This window comes from Podarcis cretensis (assembly GCF_951804945.1).
Source record: "Podarcis cretensis genome assembly, chromosome: 3".
Lineage (NCBI taxonomy): Eukaryota > Metazoa > Chordata > Lepidosauria > Squamata > Lacertidae > Podarcis > Podarcis cretensis.
This window is the reverse complement of record NC_137172.1, coordinates 123,629,533-123,644,476: the sequence shown is the minus strand read 5'-3', so window position 1 is coordinate 123,644,476 and position 14,944 is coordinate 123,629,533. Positions and strand designations below refer to the sequence as shown.

General features: G+C 40.4%; 1 protein-coding gene across 8 annotated transcripts in view; it reads left to right on the top strand.

Moving 5' to 3' along the window:
* Positions 1–14,944, top strand: part of WDPCP (WD repeat containing planar cell polarity effector) — a 214,286-nt gene that overhangs the window by 114,149 nt on the left and 85,193 nt on the right. For all 8 annotated transcript variants that reach the window (XR_013836996.1, XM_079969828.1, XM_079969827.1 and 5 more), the window contains exons 12-13: positions 462–585; positions 10,832–10,895. Coding sequence is in view for 7 of the 8 variants with exons in the window: in XM_079969828.1 (XP_079825954.1) it covers positions 462–585; positions 10,832–10,895 (188 nt within the window). In the remaining variant the exon portion in view is untranslated. The remainder of the gene's footprint in view (positions 1–461; positions 586–10,831; positions 10,896–14,944) is intronic.

Sequence of the window (14,944 nt, the reverse complement as noted above, 5' to 3'; positions counted from 1 at the left end):
GGTGGTGAAATGTGCGTTGAGGTAAATTCCATTCCCCAGGGGCCATCACAGGAAAAGTTCTTCACCTGTTGACCTGTGGCACAATCGAGAAGCTTAAGAAAAGCCAGAGCTATGTTGCTATGAAGGACAAATAAGTAAACTGGAACTTGATATTTACAAGGAAGAACTTTGTTCATATTTTATCATGCTGATGAGTCATTATTGCCATATAGAAATAATTAGAGAACAGCCTCTGTTCTTTTGACAGCTGCTTTGTTGTTGTTCCAGATCATCATTGATCCTGCCTCAGTTGTTGTACATAGGTTTACTTTTGTACCAGCTGTCACATTTTTTACTTCACCTTCCTGGCAATAATTCATTGTGCCTGTCTTTGAAAAACCTGACTGACTACAAACCAGAGCAGTTTCTTATAGGTGAAGGGGTTTGACTTGTTTCACTGCTGCTGTGTTTGAACTCCACAGCTCAGCTGGAGGCAAGCCTCGGAACCTTCTATGCACCAACAAGGCCTCTCTCTGAGACAACTGTGTTGGAATACAGGGACCAGGTCAGCAGATATGCAAGAAGATTCTTCCACCATCTGCTCAGGTGAATGACAGCTTTAATTTTTTATTAACTTCAAATTAATTACCCATTTCAGTAACCTTGTCCTTTTAATGTGGTTAGCACATTTTCTTAAAAGATTGCCCTGGGGGGGGGGGAAGCATTTATTATCAGTTTTGTTTGTTTAGCTAGACTTTCCTTCTTATCAAGACATGCATTGTAGACAGTGCTTTTATTCTAGGAAAAAGTGTCCCAGAGTACCCACAGAAAAAAGCACTGATTGTAGATAAGGCACTGTTTTCATTTGTTTTGCTATAATCACATTTTAAAAGTGAATCTTTCCTCAGTTTTATAGAGAAGTGAGTGATTCTGTGGATATGCTCTGTATTTAGACTAAAAGATATAACTGTTAGCGGGAGCTGAGTTTAATGGATACTAAAAATGTAAATTAGCGTTGTGTCCCTGAGTGCTCACTGGAAGGACAGATTGTGAAGCTGAGGCTCCAGTACTTTGGCCACCTCATGAGAAGAGAAGACTCCCTGGAGAAGACCCTGATGTTGGGAAAGATGGAGGGCACAAGGAGAAGGGGGCGACAGAGGACGAGATGGTTGGATAGTGTTTTCGAGGTTACCAGCATGAGTCTGACCAAGCTGTGGGGGGCAGTGGAGGACAGGAGTGCCTGGCATTCTCTGGTCCATGGGGTCACGAAGAGTCGGACACGACTAAACGACTAAACAACAACAAGGTCTAATACAATTTTTCACACTGAACTTCTAAAATTGGTCAATTTTATTCCTCACTCTTTAAATTTAATGATTATATTATCTACGTTTCAGGTCTCAACCCTAACATTAAAATCAGTTTTCAACACTGACCCCTTGTATTAGGCCACTTTCTTAATTTTATGGTTAATGTACCAAATGTACCATTTAGACGCAAGCAGGTGCAAAATGTGCATTCAGCCTTAACATGTCTTTAAGATCTTTTAATAGAGACCCCAGCAGTGGCGTAGCGTGGGGGGTGCAGGGGGGGCGGCCGCACCGGGCGCAACATCTGGGGGTTAGGGAAATCCACGGGTTAGGGGGCGCAAATCCATGGGTTAGGGGGCGCAAATTACTTGCCTTGCTGATAACCCACGCTACGCCACTGGACCCCAGAGCATTCCCATAAAGGGTTAACAGAGGCAAGGAACAACAGAGAGAAATAATTTAAGAAACTTAAATATTCTAATTTTCCCTTTTAATATATTAATCTTGAAGGGATGTTAATTGGAACAGCTTTTCTTAAGCAACCCTAGCAACAGGCATTTATAGAGTTAAAGCCAGTCATTCAAGTTAACTGGTCTAAAGAGTACATAGGAACATACAGGAAAGGTGTGGAAGGGAGGGATAGTGGGGAAAGAATTCTGACCGAAAGAGAAGGCTGAACCGAAGAGTGATGAACACAGAGCAAAGGCGGAGCTAGCTGCTCTGGCACCTGGAGCGGCGCACATGCTGTGCCCACGGGGGTGCCAACTGCGGTGAGTGGCGAGTGTCCCGGGGGTGTGTGCCATGAGCAACAAGCAGCCCAGGGGGCATGCCGCCCGTGGTGAATGGCGAGCATCCCAGGAGGGGTGGCATTGTCAACTCCCCCTCAGGGATGACACCCAGGGCAGACTGCACCCAACACACACCCCTTCCTCCGCCACTGACACAGAGTGGATTCAGTAACTGGCCAGAGGTTGCAAACACCAGGAGAATATCTTGGTAGTGTTTCTGTGTGGTATGGAGGTGCTTAGAAGCCATTTTCCAAGGAGGAAGAATGCAAGTTTGGGGGCACTGATAGGTTGTCTAGGAAGTTTGTAAAGGAGAAGGGGATGGGAGGGTTGAGGCTTCTTTTACGAAAGGGAAAGGTGGCAACAGATAGATGGAAAAGATTCAAATCCAAGTAGGAATATTCTGGGGCAGGGAACTTGCAAATGGGTGGTACCAGGTGGATATGAGTAGTGGTCCTTAAGGTGAATCTTTGGCACAAAATAGAATGGTAAAAAGCAGAAAAGGTGGAGGAAAGAACCAGTGGGAAGAAAGGCGAAGGGAAATGTCTTCTAAAAGGTTGTAGAGAGCATAGAAAGAAAGGGGATTGAATGAATAAGAGTGAACAAAGAGGAGCTGACAGAGAGAAGTGGGAATGAGCAAGGAAGGGGGAAAGGGGGGGGGGGAGAGATTGTCCGCAGCACTAAAAGGAGGGAGTGGGCGGGGTCCTTGGAGAAATTGGGAGACTAGTGAGGGAAGAAAGGGGTACAGGTAGTTAATGGACTTCGTAAGGCAGGCTTAAAGTACCTCTCCTCGTTTGTCTGTATAACTTGAGATCAAGACCATTCGGTACCTCTTTGGCAACAAAAAGGGGGCAAGAGTTTAAAAGATTGCTGTCATCTGGGGCACAAAGCGTCCATTTTTATGATCAAGTTCCATTATTAAAGTAAAGCAAAGGCTATGATCCTGTCTTGGTGGCTCACTGGAATCAAAATGGATATAACAAATATCGGTACTTTAAGTAGTGCTAACTTGGTAGTAAACTGATGATCCAGACTTTTGCTAGCTTACCAGCAGGTAAAAATTGGCATGCAGCTGAAGGCAATAGCTGCTGCCCCCTTCATGGCAGGAGTCCCAGGGTCTGCTTTTGCAGTTTAGCAAGTGATATTCTGGAAAGTCAGAGACTGAGTTTGGGGATAATGCGTATACCAAAGAAATGATGGCCGTGTGTCATGTAGACAGCATTTCTTAGAATGTGCTCAACCTGGCGATGGTGGCAGCTTCTCCTATTATCTTCCACGTCTTTTGAAACATCCTCCCGGTTCAGGTTACCCATAAGCTACCCATGTAAAAAATGATCAAAGCTAGGGAGATGTCGTGACATCAACACAAGTGTGGAGAAGGATTACATAACATATTGAAGCATCAGTTAGCAAAAGTATGAGAAAAAAGACACTGACTTTGTTTCACTGTATTTTTATTTTTATTTGTTGCATTTTTATATCACCTTTCAGTCAAGGCACACAGGAGGGGTCTGTCTGGAGCAGGCCCTGATGCTGTCTGTATAGGTTCACTGTAAACGAGTGAAACTTTTGATGTAATGTGCTCAATAGTTTGAAAGCATCTGTAGCCACTATTGTCCAGAGGTCTAAGGAAAAGCTGGTCCTACAACCATGAAAAAGTGCATTGAGTTCTTAATTTTTACTACCAAATGTTGATCTACATTTTAAAAACTGATGAGATCTCACACTTAACACAATAGGGATTTTTAGTAGAAGCAGCTACTCATCCCTAACCTTAGTTCCCTCTGCTTTGGTGCTGCCTTTGGTGTGTAGACATGCTGATATGTTTGCTCAATAAATGTAGCTTTCAAGACATACTGTTAAGTTTACATGATCACCAGAGTGAGAGGGCTAAAGCTGGAACAGAAGAAAAGCTGAAGAGAATTAATGTAATAAAAGCTGGGATTTAACAGACAGGGTTGAGCAAAATAAGTGTGAAACAACAGGTGTCATCGGTTCTTATCAGCATTTTTAATTAACATCTGTTTTCAGCCCAGAGTACTTTGGAAGAGAATGCTGGAGTGTGCCTGTATTTTAAGATAAAGGTAGACTATTGAGGAGTTCCTAAACAGTAAGAGGTTGAGGACCCTAAGAGATAGGGGGGAGTTGTGTGCAGTGGGGATGTTAGTTGCAGCATTTACAAGCCTGAAGGAAAGCCATTTTAGCAACATCCCTAGAAGAGATTGCTATGGCAACAAAATATTTTCTCTTAGAGGAAAATAAAAATGATAAGGAGTGTGGGAAATTCAAAGGGAAAGGAGATTCTAATAAAAAGAATGTATGAGATACATTTTGAAAGCAGCTACAGCTTTACTGTTTGAATTATAATTTTAATTGAATAATTCTATGTACCTCTTCAGTCTCTTTCATTAAGCGTCTCAGAACTTTGCCAAAATTAAAAGAGCCAAACTGTGAAAAGGAAATGCGTTCATTCTTACAACAACATAAAAGGAAACTGAGGCTACTCAATTATATGTGATTTAGTGCATGTGAAATGGACATCCTATGAAGTTGCCTTTAAATTGTTCCCAGCATCAACTATTGTCACATTGTAATCTATTAATCTCCAGTCACACTGATTGGGGGATTTTTATATGTTTTTCTCTATACCACTGCAATATATATAGTAAAGTGCATGGTGCCATACAGAAAATTCCTTAATCTATAGGAACACCATTTTAACAGCTCATTCCATATGGACTACTGTCACAGGAACTAGTTCAAAACCATGTTGTGCTCCTCGGTCTGTTCATGTGAGAAATGCAGAAACAGAATTTGGACGTTGCAACAACAATAAATCTTTTCAACAATAAACCAGCTTTAATTCCTTTCAAAGCCTAATATCCTAGAAGAGGGGGGCTCTACAGAGGACCCCTTCTTCCCTGCCCACTTTTGAAACATTGCATGTCCCCCCACCCTATGAATGTCTCGCTTCTGTTAAAGGAAAAATGAATGCAGCCGCTTTGACGGTCTTACTTATGCAAAGATGACAAGCAGGCAGTATTCTACTCAATTGCTTAGCAAGAAGAAAAACTGCTGCTGCTTGAAGTTTTCTGGCCAAAAAACCACAAGGGACCTTGGGATGATTGGCAAAGCCTTCCACATTTTGCACTTTTTCTGCTTCATTCAAATAACCATTTCTCACTTGCTTTTAATTGTACAGTACTTCTATTGTACTGATACTCTTAGACTTCATTTCAGTGTGCTTTCTGAGATACATTCCCGTCAGTTCATTTAGTTATTTGCACTATGCCATCGTCACACTGTTTACCAGTGTTCTACCAGTGTTCTAAAGGCAGGATATACACATACATTGTATTGTAGTGGTTGCTTTCCACCCTAAAGGGTGTGTACACACTCCACTAATTCAGACCAAGACTGAAAGCCTTACTTTGCGTCTTTAGAATCTCAGAAAGCAGTGTGATGGTAATCCAGTACACACTTCTTTAATCTTTGCAAATATAACATAGAAAAGAAATATATTTCATTATCTGGCATTAACAGCAATAACAACAAATTCCACAGATGCCGACTTCAATTAGTATTGGTCAGTCCTTATGTCCAGATAGGTATAGAGGAGACTGAGAGGAGATACGATAGCCATCTTCACATATCTCAAGGCCTGTCACAGGGAAGCTTGTTTCCTCCTGTTCTAGAGGGCAGAACCGAAACCAATTATACCAAGGTACAAGAAAGGAGATTCTGACTAAACATCAAGATCTTTTTGACAGTGACGGTAAGAGCTGTTTGACAGTGGAACGGACTGCCCTGGGAGGTTGTGGTTGTGCGGACTGCCTTGGGAGGTTTTTAAGGAGAAGTTGGGTGTCCATTTGTTATGGATGTATTAGTTGAGATTTCCTGCTTTGCAGGGAGTTGGACTACAATTCTGTGATTCTATGAGATTGAGGATTATAAACTATACACCTGACCACATAAAGGGCAGTGAGATCTTCAGAGCACTGAGTAGTAGATGGTGGGTGCTCATCCTTCTAACCTTGAAGTGTGTGTTTATTTGTGTAAGGGCTGACATTTAGTTTCCACACCACATAAATAATTATAATCATGCCAAAACAAAGCTTGTATGAGAAATAATTTCTGATCAGAAAGAAGACTTCACAGGCGCATTTGACATATCGAGACCATAGCTGTCAACTTTCAGATTTGAAAATAAGGGATCAGCAGCCTCACCTGTCCCGGGGACAGTCTACGGGATATCTAACAATCTGGGATAGCAGCGGGAAACGGCGCTGGAATAAGGGAATTTACAGCAAAAAAGGGGAAGGTTGCCAGACCACTCATCCTCTGGGCACAAGTAGCCTGTGTCAATTGAACAGTGCCAATGAAGCTCACTGTTGGTAATATCGTGGTTGTACAGGAGGGGGGGGGCTGTACCTTAAGTGCTTATAGCTGATTGTGCACACTTCAGAAATATTCAAATGTTAATTTAATTGAAACTTAGGGTGTATATCTTTGCATACTATCTGATGACAGTACCATGGCTTGGTCGGTGGTAAATATTAAACCCTGCAAAGTGAATTGAATTATGTTCAATAGAATTTCTTCTATTGCTCAATCAGTGAAATATGCAGTGACATTCTACTTGGAGCTGATTTTGCTCTATTTGTATAGGAATTTACTGTAAGTAACTACAAAATACACCACTATTTAAAATAAAATAAAATAGGGCTCTAAATCTCTTGAAATACTTTTTCAAATTTGTTGTCATTTAGCATTCTGTTTTCAAATACTTTTTGATCTCTTGCATTTCTTCTAAATGGAATTGATATTCCATCATAATATATTCTCTGTTACTGAACCATTCTCCCTTTTTAGTTATCTTGAGTTTAAAAGTAAATATTTCACAGTATGGGTAGCTTTGTTTTCATTTTGTAAAACCAGACTATTGTTTCTGTTCCAAAAATTGCTGATAGGAGAATTTATGAGGAAATTGTTTCTTATGAATAATTAGTTCTTAAGAAATGGGCAGGTTGCCTAGAAAATGAATGAAAGAGTAAACTATTAAATTGAAATATTAAATGAAATAACTGAATTAAAAGTGATCATGTAAGCCCTAAAGCAAATGTTTGGTAACTGTAGTTGATTTAACCTATTTTCATCAACCGTTCTTATGCTTAAATACAATTGCTTGATGTTAAGTAAATGCTCCAACGATATTCCAAATACTTAAAAATTTGCATATGCATTTCAGAATTTGAACAAATTAAAACTTAATTTCTGTTGGATTCAATTACATGCAAATTGTTTCCAATATTCATTACTCTCATTGTCTTCCTTTGGAAGGATTTTAAATGCTCATTTACATATCACACATCATCCTTCACTGGACTTCTTGGTGAGGCAGGTTCTAAGACTTCTTCATTTACAAGGAAAGGTTTATAAATTAAAATTGTGGCACAGATGATTTTCTAAACATTGTGCATTCTTACTGAAAATGAGGGGGGAATGTAGCAGTACTCCTTTTATCAGTTCAGCACCAGGAATACGCTTACATGGTCAATGAGCATGTCTAAGACTGCTTGTTGGTTATAAATAACTAAAAATATTTTGTATTGCCAGCATATTCTCCCTCCCCACAAAAAAAAAAACAAACAAGTACATATAAGAAGGGTAATGAGACCCACCACCACCAGGGCCAGCCAATAAGTATTAGAGTGCCTTTGTTCTGTGCATCTTTGCTTCTTCATAGGACATGGTTCTGAAATGTTCAGCATGTTTAAACTGTTTTCAGTATATTGTATTTTTAAATCATCACCTGCCCTGGGACCTTAGATGAAGGGCGAGTTATAAATCTTATTACTACCCCTACTATTACTTACAACTACTGCCACCAACAGCTGCAGAGGCTTTTTGGTCTCTTTTTCTACCTTAGCCTTCCCAAGCCTCAGAGCTTGGAGTGTCCTGTAGCATTTCACGTCCTCTTTAGAACCATGCCACAATATTTATTAACGAGGAATATAACCTCAATAACAGGAGATTTCACAAGATTATCAATCTTTTTTCAAGCAATTTTAATCTCTATTTAATTTATCTGAATATGCATATGTATAAGAGAACATGGATGTGAATACTTTTAGATCTAAATTTACTGTTAAGGTGGACCCTTTGTTCCTTCCTTGGTGTGCCAATATCAGTTTGATAAATTCAGATTTGTGGGCTTTTGCTCATAGATCATTTTTTGCCGATTTTGATGACTAGCAGAATCTACTGAATTTTCAATGAACTTTACATACACCAGTACCAGATTTAGGGCAGTTTGGGTGGTTCCCTGCACAGGCTGTCAAGACAAGGGGCCACAAAATAAACATAAAACCTATTATTTATACTGGTACATACTCAAAGTTAGGCCCTGGTCAGACTGGCGATTGATCTGCTGCAGCTATGATGTTGCCCACTTGAGACCATACGCAGAACGGCAGACAAGAGGTAGGACATGAAAATAAGAAATATTTGGGGGGGGGGGGCACCAAACATTGTCTTTGTTCAGGGTACCATATTACCAAAGTCCACCCCTGCATACACTCAGTAATCATTACAACCCGGGTTATTATTTTTATAGCATTTTATTGAATTATAAAACAAACAAATGAAAGAACAAAACAGATAGTTACAACCTGTATTTAGCTCCAAATTGCAGATTAGGAAGAGTGGTTGCGGGGAGAATGACTACTTTAAGGCCATGTAGTGAGTTCATGGTAAAGGTTAGATTTGTCCTGGGGTGGGGTGGGGGGTTTCCTGACTCAAATGCTTAAATGCTGTGCAGCACCAGTTTAAAAGGTAAAGGTAAAGGTAAAGGTACCCCTGCCCGTACGGGCAAGTCTTGACAGACTCTGGGGTTGTGCACCCATCTCACTTAAGAGGCCAGGGGCCAGCGCTGTCCGGAGACACTTCCGGGTCACGTGGCCAGCGTGACATCGCTGCTCTGGCGAGCCAGAGCCGCACACGGAAACGCCGTTTACCTTCCCGCTGGTAAGCGGTCCCTATTTATCTACTTGCACCCGGAGGTGCTTTCGAACTGCTAGGTTGGCAGGCGCTGGGACCGAGCAGCGGGAGCGCACCCCGCCGCAGGGATTCGAACCGCCGACCTTTTGATCGGCAAGCCCTAGGCGCTGAGGCTTTAACCCACAGCGCCACCTGCGCCCCTCTAGCACCAGGTTATGGCATGGTAAATAAAGTCCATTGTTGATGGCAATGTTAGGGTGTGTTGAATACAGAATATGCACGATCACTGACCATTGTACACATTTGGAGGCCAGGTTGGAGAATATGCACAAATTTACAGTATAAACAAGTGATTGTACATGCTCCTTCATTATAAGTGTATAAGATCCTAAGCCTTCCAGTATCACCTATTTGTTCTGTTTATTTCTGCATGTTCTCCTTGATGACCAGTGAATGTCCACAATGGCAGAATTCAAGCACATTTTGTCCTCCAACACATGTATGCAGTTTTGTGCATGCACATTTCCCCATATTTATTCCTAATATCTTGTGTGTCCCTGTGCATCATGGCTGGCTGTAGCATCTATGGCACCCATAGATCTATGAGGAGCCCTCTGAACTGAGCACCAATCTTATTCTCATCACTCACTGGTGGGTCTCTCTCTGCCTGATAGTTGAACATAATGCCTTTGGTGCTCTGGATGTTGCTGAAATGCAACTCCCATCAGCCCCAGAATGCATTAGGAATAATGGGAATACTAGTTCAGCAACATCTGGAGAGACAGAATTTTCCCACACGTGCTATATTTCAGTGCGAGTGTGCCACTCATATGATTCATGTTTAGGCATGATTTCAAACCACCCATCTCTAGATGTCCCAGCATTTGAAAAATTGACAGAGAGGTTAGATTAAAGATTGTAGAAGTGAACAAGCAAATCACTCACAGTACGGAACAGGTAGGTTTCTTGCCTGGGGTGGCTAAAATTTATTGTTCAGGGGAGCACCAAAACTTGGAACAAGCTCTGCTTCTGCCCACTACATATTTTATGAGACCATGTATATGCATGCAACTTTATTGATTTCAATGGCATTCATAAATAAGTATTGCTTGAATTGAGTCCTGTTTACTTCATATTTAAAATGTCTCTGCCTATAAATTGTCATGTTGACAGCCATATGCTACAAAATATACAGACAGAAAGTGATACTTTTTTCAGTGTTATTACTCAGTGCACTTTCAGACAAGAGCTCTAATCTTGAAGGTCATATATCTGTTGTCTATCACTCTGAACTTCTTGGTTTGCAGGCAGATTTCCTTATCTCTCTTTTCCAAGAGACATATGGGTTCATAATTGTTTGAGGTACTTTGAATTGTATTTGTAAATTATAGAGGGGCATTGCTTCACTATCACGACCACCTAGGAAAAACAAATATTGGGTTTAACAACATAGTCCAACAAACATGTAGATATGGATGCTGACTACTTATAGAGTATGAAGGAAATAATGGCTGGGCCACAAAGAGCTCAATGGGCTAAACACCAACATCTTGACCTCACTATTCACTATTTATTTATTAAAACGTAAATTTTAATCTATAACAAATATGCTTATCATATCAGGCCTATTCTTAAAGAGGTTACACAGAGAAATGGTGCTTGAAGAATTAAGATGAGCTGTCAGATTGCTTTACACTTATGTAGGCATGTTAGCCATGAACTTCAATTTGTCCTTTTTGTTTTCTCCTTGTGCTGTAGGCATCAGAGATTTGAAAAGGCCTTTCTGCTTGCTGTTGATATTGGTGCCCGGGACTTATTTATGGTAAGATTCCTGAAGTATTATTATGAAGTATTATTATTATTATTATTATTATTATTATTAAGTATTATTATTAAGTATTATTATTATTCTTTGGCCATGGGATGATTTATGCCAGTTTAGGTGCACAAAATAAAGGCTTCCAAGTAATTAACTATCTTAGCTAATTTTATGAATTGGCTCGGAGGTGGGTAAGTATCAAGGTTATCACATGCTATTGATAGGTTCTAGGCTCCAGCAATAAGGAGCTTTTCACAACATCACACTATCACATTGTGTTATGATGGTGTGAATGGGCTCTTGCTGTCTAAACTTGCAACTCCCCTAATTTCCAGACAACCACCAGCACCTTCACTTATGGTTGATTTGATCTTTGAGCTCCGTCTGTTCTTCTTTTGGTCACACACACACACACACACACACACACACACACACACACACCCTTCTGCAACACAACTGTCTTCCAGCAAAGTTACAAGGTATCCACCACTTCAGCAGTGCCAAAAGTTCTGTCCGCCCAGTCACCCTGGATGAGAGGGACCTTTGGCCAGATCCAAGAGGGCTCTTCTTCTGCTTTTATGTTCACATTTTAGGTCTCTGTAGAAAGTGGCATAGAATGCTTGCTTCTCCTGAACTTTGAGAAGTTAAAGCTAAAAATGAGAGTTATATTTCAGCACTCTTATCCTTCCAACAAAAGCAAAATTAGCCAGTTCTTAAAAGGATCTTAAAAGGGGAACCTCTTTCCTTGTAAGATCTTGCACCACAGTATGACAGTGAGGTCCAATGGACAAAGGCAGCCATGCTTTCTCAGTCTCCCAGCATGCTCCAGCATATTTCTTTGTTTTTGAAGAAAAACAATAGGGGGAAAACCTTTTGAGAGTTGCATTTGCTCAACTCTTTGAATAATGAAGACATTCTGTTTAAATTAAGCTTTGACACTGCTGTTAATATCATTTATCCTATTAAGCTACTTGCCCTGCTAGTTTGATCTTAATATTTAAATTCTATGTTAAATTGTACAATTACATTCTTCTTTTATGGGTTATGAAAATTCCTTTCTAATTATACGAAAAGAAATTGCATGAACCTTTTAATGCTTTCTAATGTACAGCTCTAATCATCTAGCTTATTCCATCTAATTAGAAAGATGTGTGTACTGTGATAAACTTTCCTAACTAAGCATGCTTCAAAAGAATATATTCAAAACGTACTTCTGACAAAGTAATTATATATTTTGTATTTATTTATATTTAAATTCCCTTGCTTTCCTCTTTATACTTCTTAAATTTCATTTCCCCCCTTCACTGTTGCCATGTAAGTCTCTTCACTAAGGCAGTGGTTGCCAACATTTTTAGGCTACTGGGCTTATTTTGAATTTTCAGAATGCATAACATTTCAAAAATTACAGAGACAGTCAGACAACCTTATGCTTGCCATGGGAAGTCAGCTATATCCTGCTGATCCTGATTGTGGCGATAACACAATATTGATTCTACACACACACACGCACACACGGTTACTGTCTTATAGCAACAGGGAGCAGTACCAGGAAAAATGTACAAAAGTGGCCACCCACTTCTAATTGCTTAGAAGGCACCTGCCCTCTAACTAACTAACTTACTTACTTTCTTTCTTTTTTAATGAAAGCACAGGATTCCTCAATGAAAGTTTTTTTGGGCACCATGGGGCACTCACAGGCACTGGGTTGGTGACCCCTCCACTATGAAAATACAGACATTTCAGATGATTTCTTCAACATGCCCAGAATCCCTTTCAATATATGAGATCTGCACTTTCCCCTCTATATACTGCTAAGCTTTGAGAACTGTGTTCTTGCCACCTGTTGTGTTGACTACAGTTATGTTCTCTCTCTGTCCTTTATTTTTGCAGCATCTCCCCATCCTCCACAAAAGGTTAACTCACCTTACTCTTGCTGCTGACTCCCTGTCCCTCATTTTCAAGTTCTAACTTCTAACTTTCATAGCTTTCCATTTTCATCTACTTGTCCCCTTTAGGCCCCCTTCTCTAAACCTCTTGTCATGCTGCTGTCTGTACCTGAAGTCTTTCCCTATTTGTTCAATGAGTCAGTTAGTTCTCCAGCTTTAAGTTCCTCCTCAAGGCCCCTTTCTTTATCCTGAAGTAGCAGGTCCACCTTCATTATCTCATCAGGTTCTCCTCCACCACATCCCCATCTTTTTATTCATTCTGTGGCATCTCATCCTCTAGTGTGTATTACAATATGGCCTAGCTGCTGCTGTGCTATAAACATCTATATGCCTCTCCTCTTAGACCCATTTTATCCATCTGATGTAAATTACAAGTCTTTTACTTAGGTACATCATTTCTGTGGTTCTATAAAACTCCTAATAGGCTGTCAGTTTTAATAAGTTAGAATAGTAATAGACACAAAGTGTGTGGTCAAATCTTAAGAGTTGTTGCCCTAGCACAACTAGGCATTCCAAGAACTGTGCCAGTTGCTCAGAGTTGATATACCACATATATCTGACATGTATTCTTACATCCATGTTTTCTAAAAGTTCTCAACACTCAGCAACTTCCACTAGAAGCAGCTTAGACTGCAATCCTATATCATGGGCATAGCCATGTCAGGGGGCATCTGCCCCCCCAATCAAGTAAATCAATAAAAAATACTTAACTAACTGAGGTTCTGTCCCCCCCCCCAACATAAATCCTAGCTACGCCCATGGCAGAACAGGTTTTGACTTTAGCTAATAGGTAGAAAATGTGCACTGGAAGTCAATCCTCTGGGAACTGCCCTAAAATTATGATGAAGGGCGGTAGATAAATCTCATAAATAAGTAAGTCCATTGCTTATTTGCTTCTCTTCTACTCTTGAAGATAAACTTAGAGCTTTAGCATCCTCCTTCTTCTAAGCCGTTACTTTGCCTTCTATACTCTTCCACAAAATATGCCATTGCTTTTTCCATATACCACAATGAAGCTTGTGCTTACTTTTGAAGCAAGGAGACATAATTTCATTCACTATTTTGTTTTTGATTTTTCTAGACATGAATCTAAATGATTATGAAGCTGAAGTTCTCATTGATCATAGATAGATGAAATTTTACTAGGTCAGACATAAGCTCCACTTGACAGCACTTCTTGGATGGTGGGTGCATTCCCCAAGGGCAGTAGGGAGTATTTATTTCTTCTTTGGCCATCATTCATAGCTGAGTAAGATTGTCTTCCATGAATATGGTCTTAACAGTGTGTCTGTAAGTGGCTGTGGAGGCCAATTCTAGATCCACATGTCCTTCCACATGGAGACATAGGTTTCCGGGGGGGCGGGGCGGGGAGTTGATCATGGTGAGGATTTGCCAAACGTTCCTTCCTCTTAGCTCCTTGCGTCCTGAGTTCAAGTGTCTTCAAAGCCCATGGCACCTTTGGTAAAGGCTGTTCTACTACATTTGGTTATACTACATTTTAAAAGATTTGCCTTTAGAGCATTTTTAAACCTCTTTTGTTGTCCACCAGCATTATGCTTTCCATTCTTAAGTTGGGAATAGAGTAGTTGCTTTGGAAGATGATAATCAGGCATCTGAACAACATGACCGGTCCAACAAAGTTGATGTTGAAGAATCATTGCTTCGACCCTGGTGATCTTTGCTTCTTCCAGTACACTGGCATTAGTTCACCTGTCTTCCCAAGTGATACGTAAAAATTTTTGGAGACACTGTTGATTGAATCTTTTGAGGAGTTGGAGATGGCATTTATAAGTGGTCCATGTTTCACAATTGTATGGTAAAGTCGGTAGTACAATAGCTTTGTAAACAAGCATTTTGGTTTCCCTTCAAATGTCCTAGTCCTCAAACACTCTGCACTTCAGTCGGGAGAAAGCTGCACTCACTGAATTCAGGCAATGCTGGATTTCGGCATCAGTGTCGGCCTTTGTGGAAAGATAACTGCCTATGTAGGAAAAATGATTGACATTTTTCAATGTTACACCATTAAGTTGGATTTGTAATGCTGCAGAGGGGTTGTTTTTGGTTTTTTGGATATTGAACGATAGGCCAAGCTTTCCATAAGGTTCT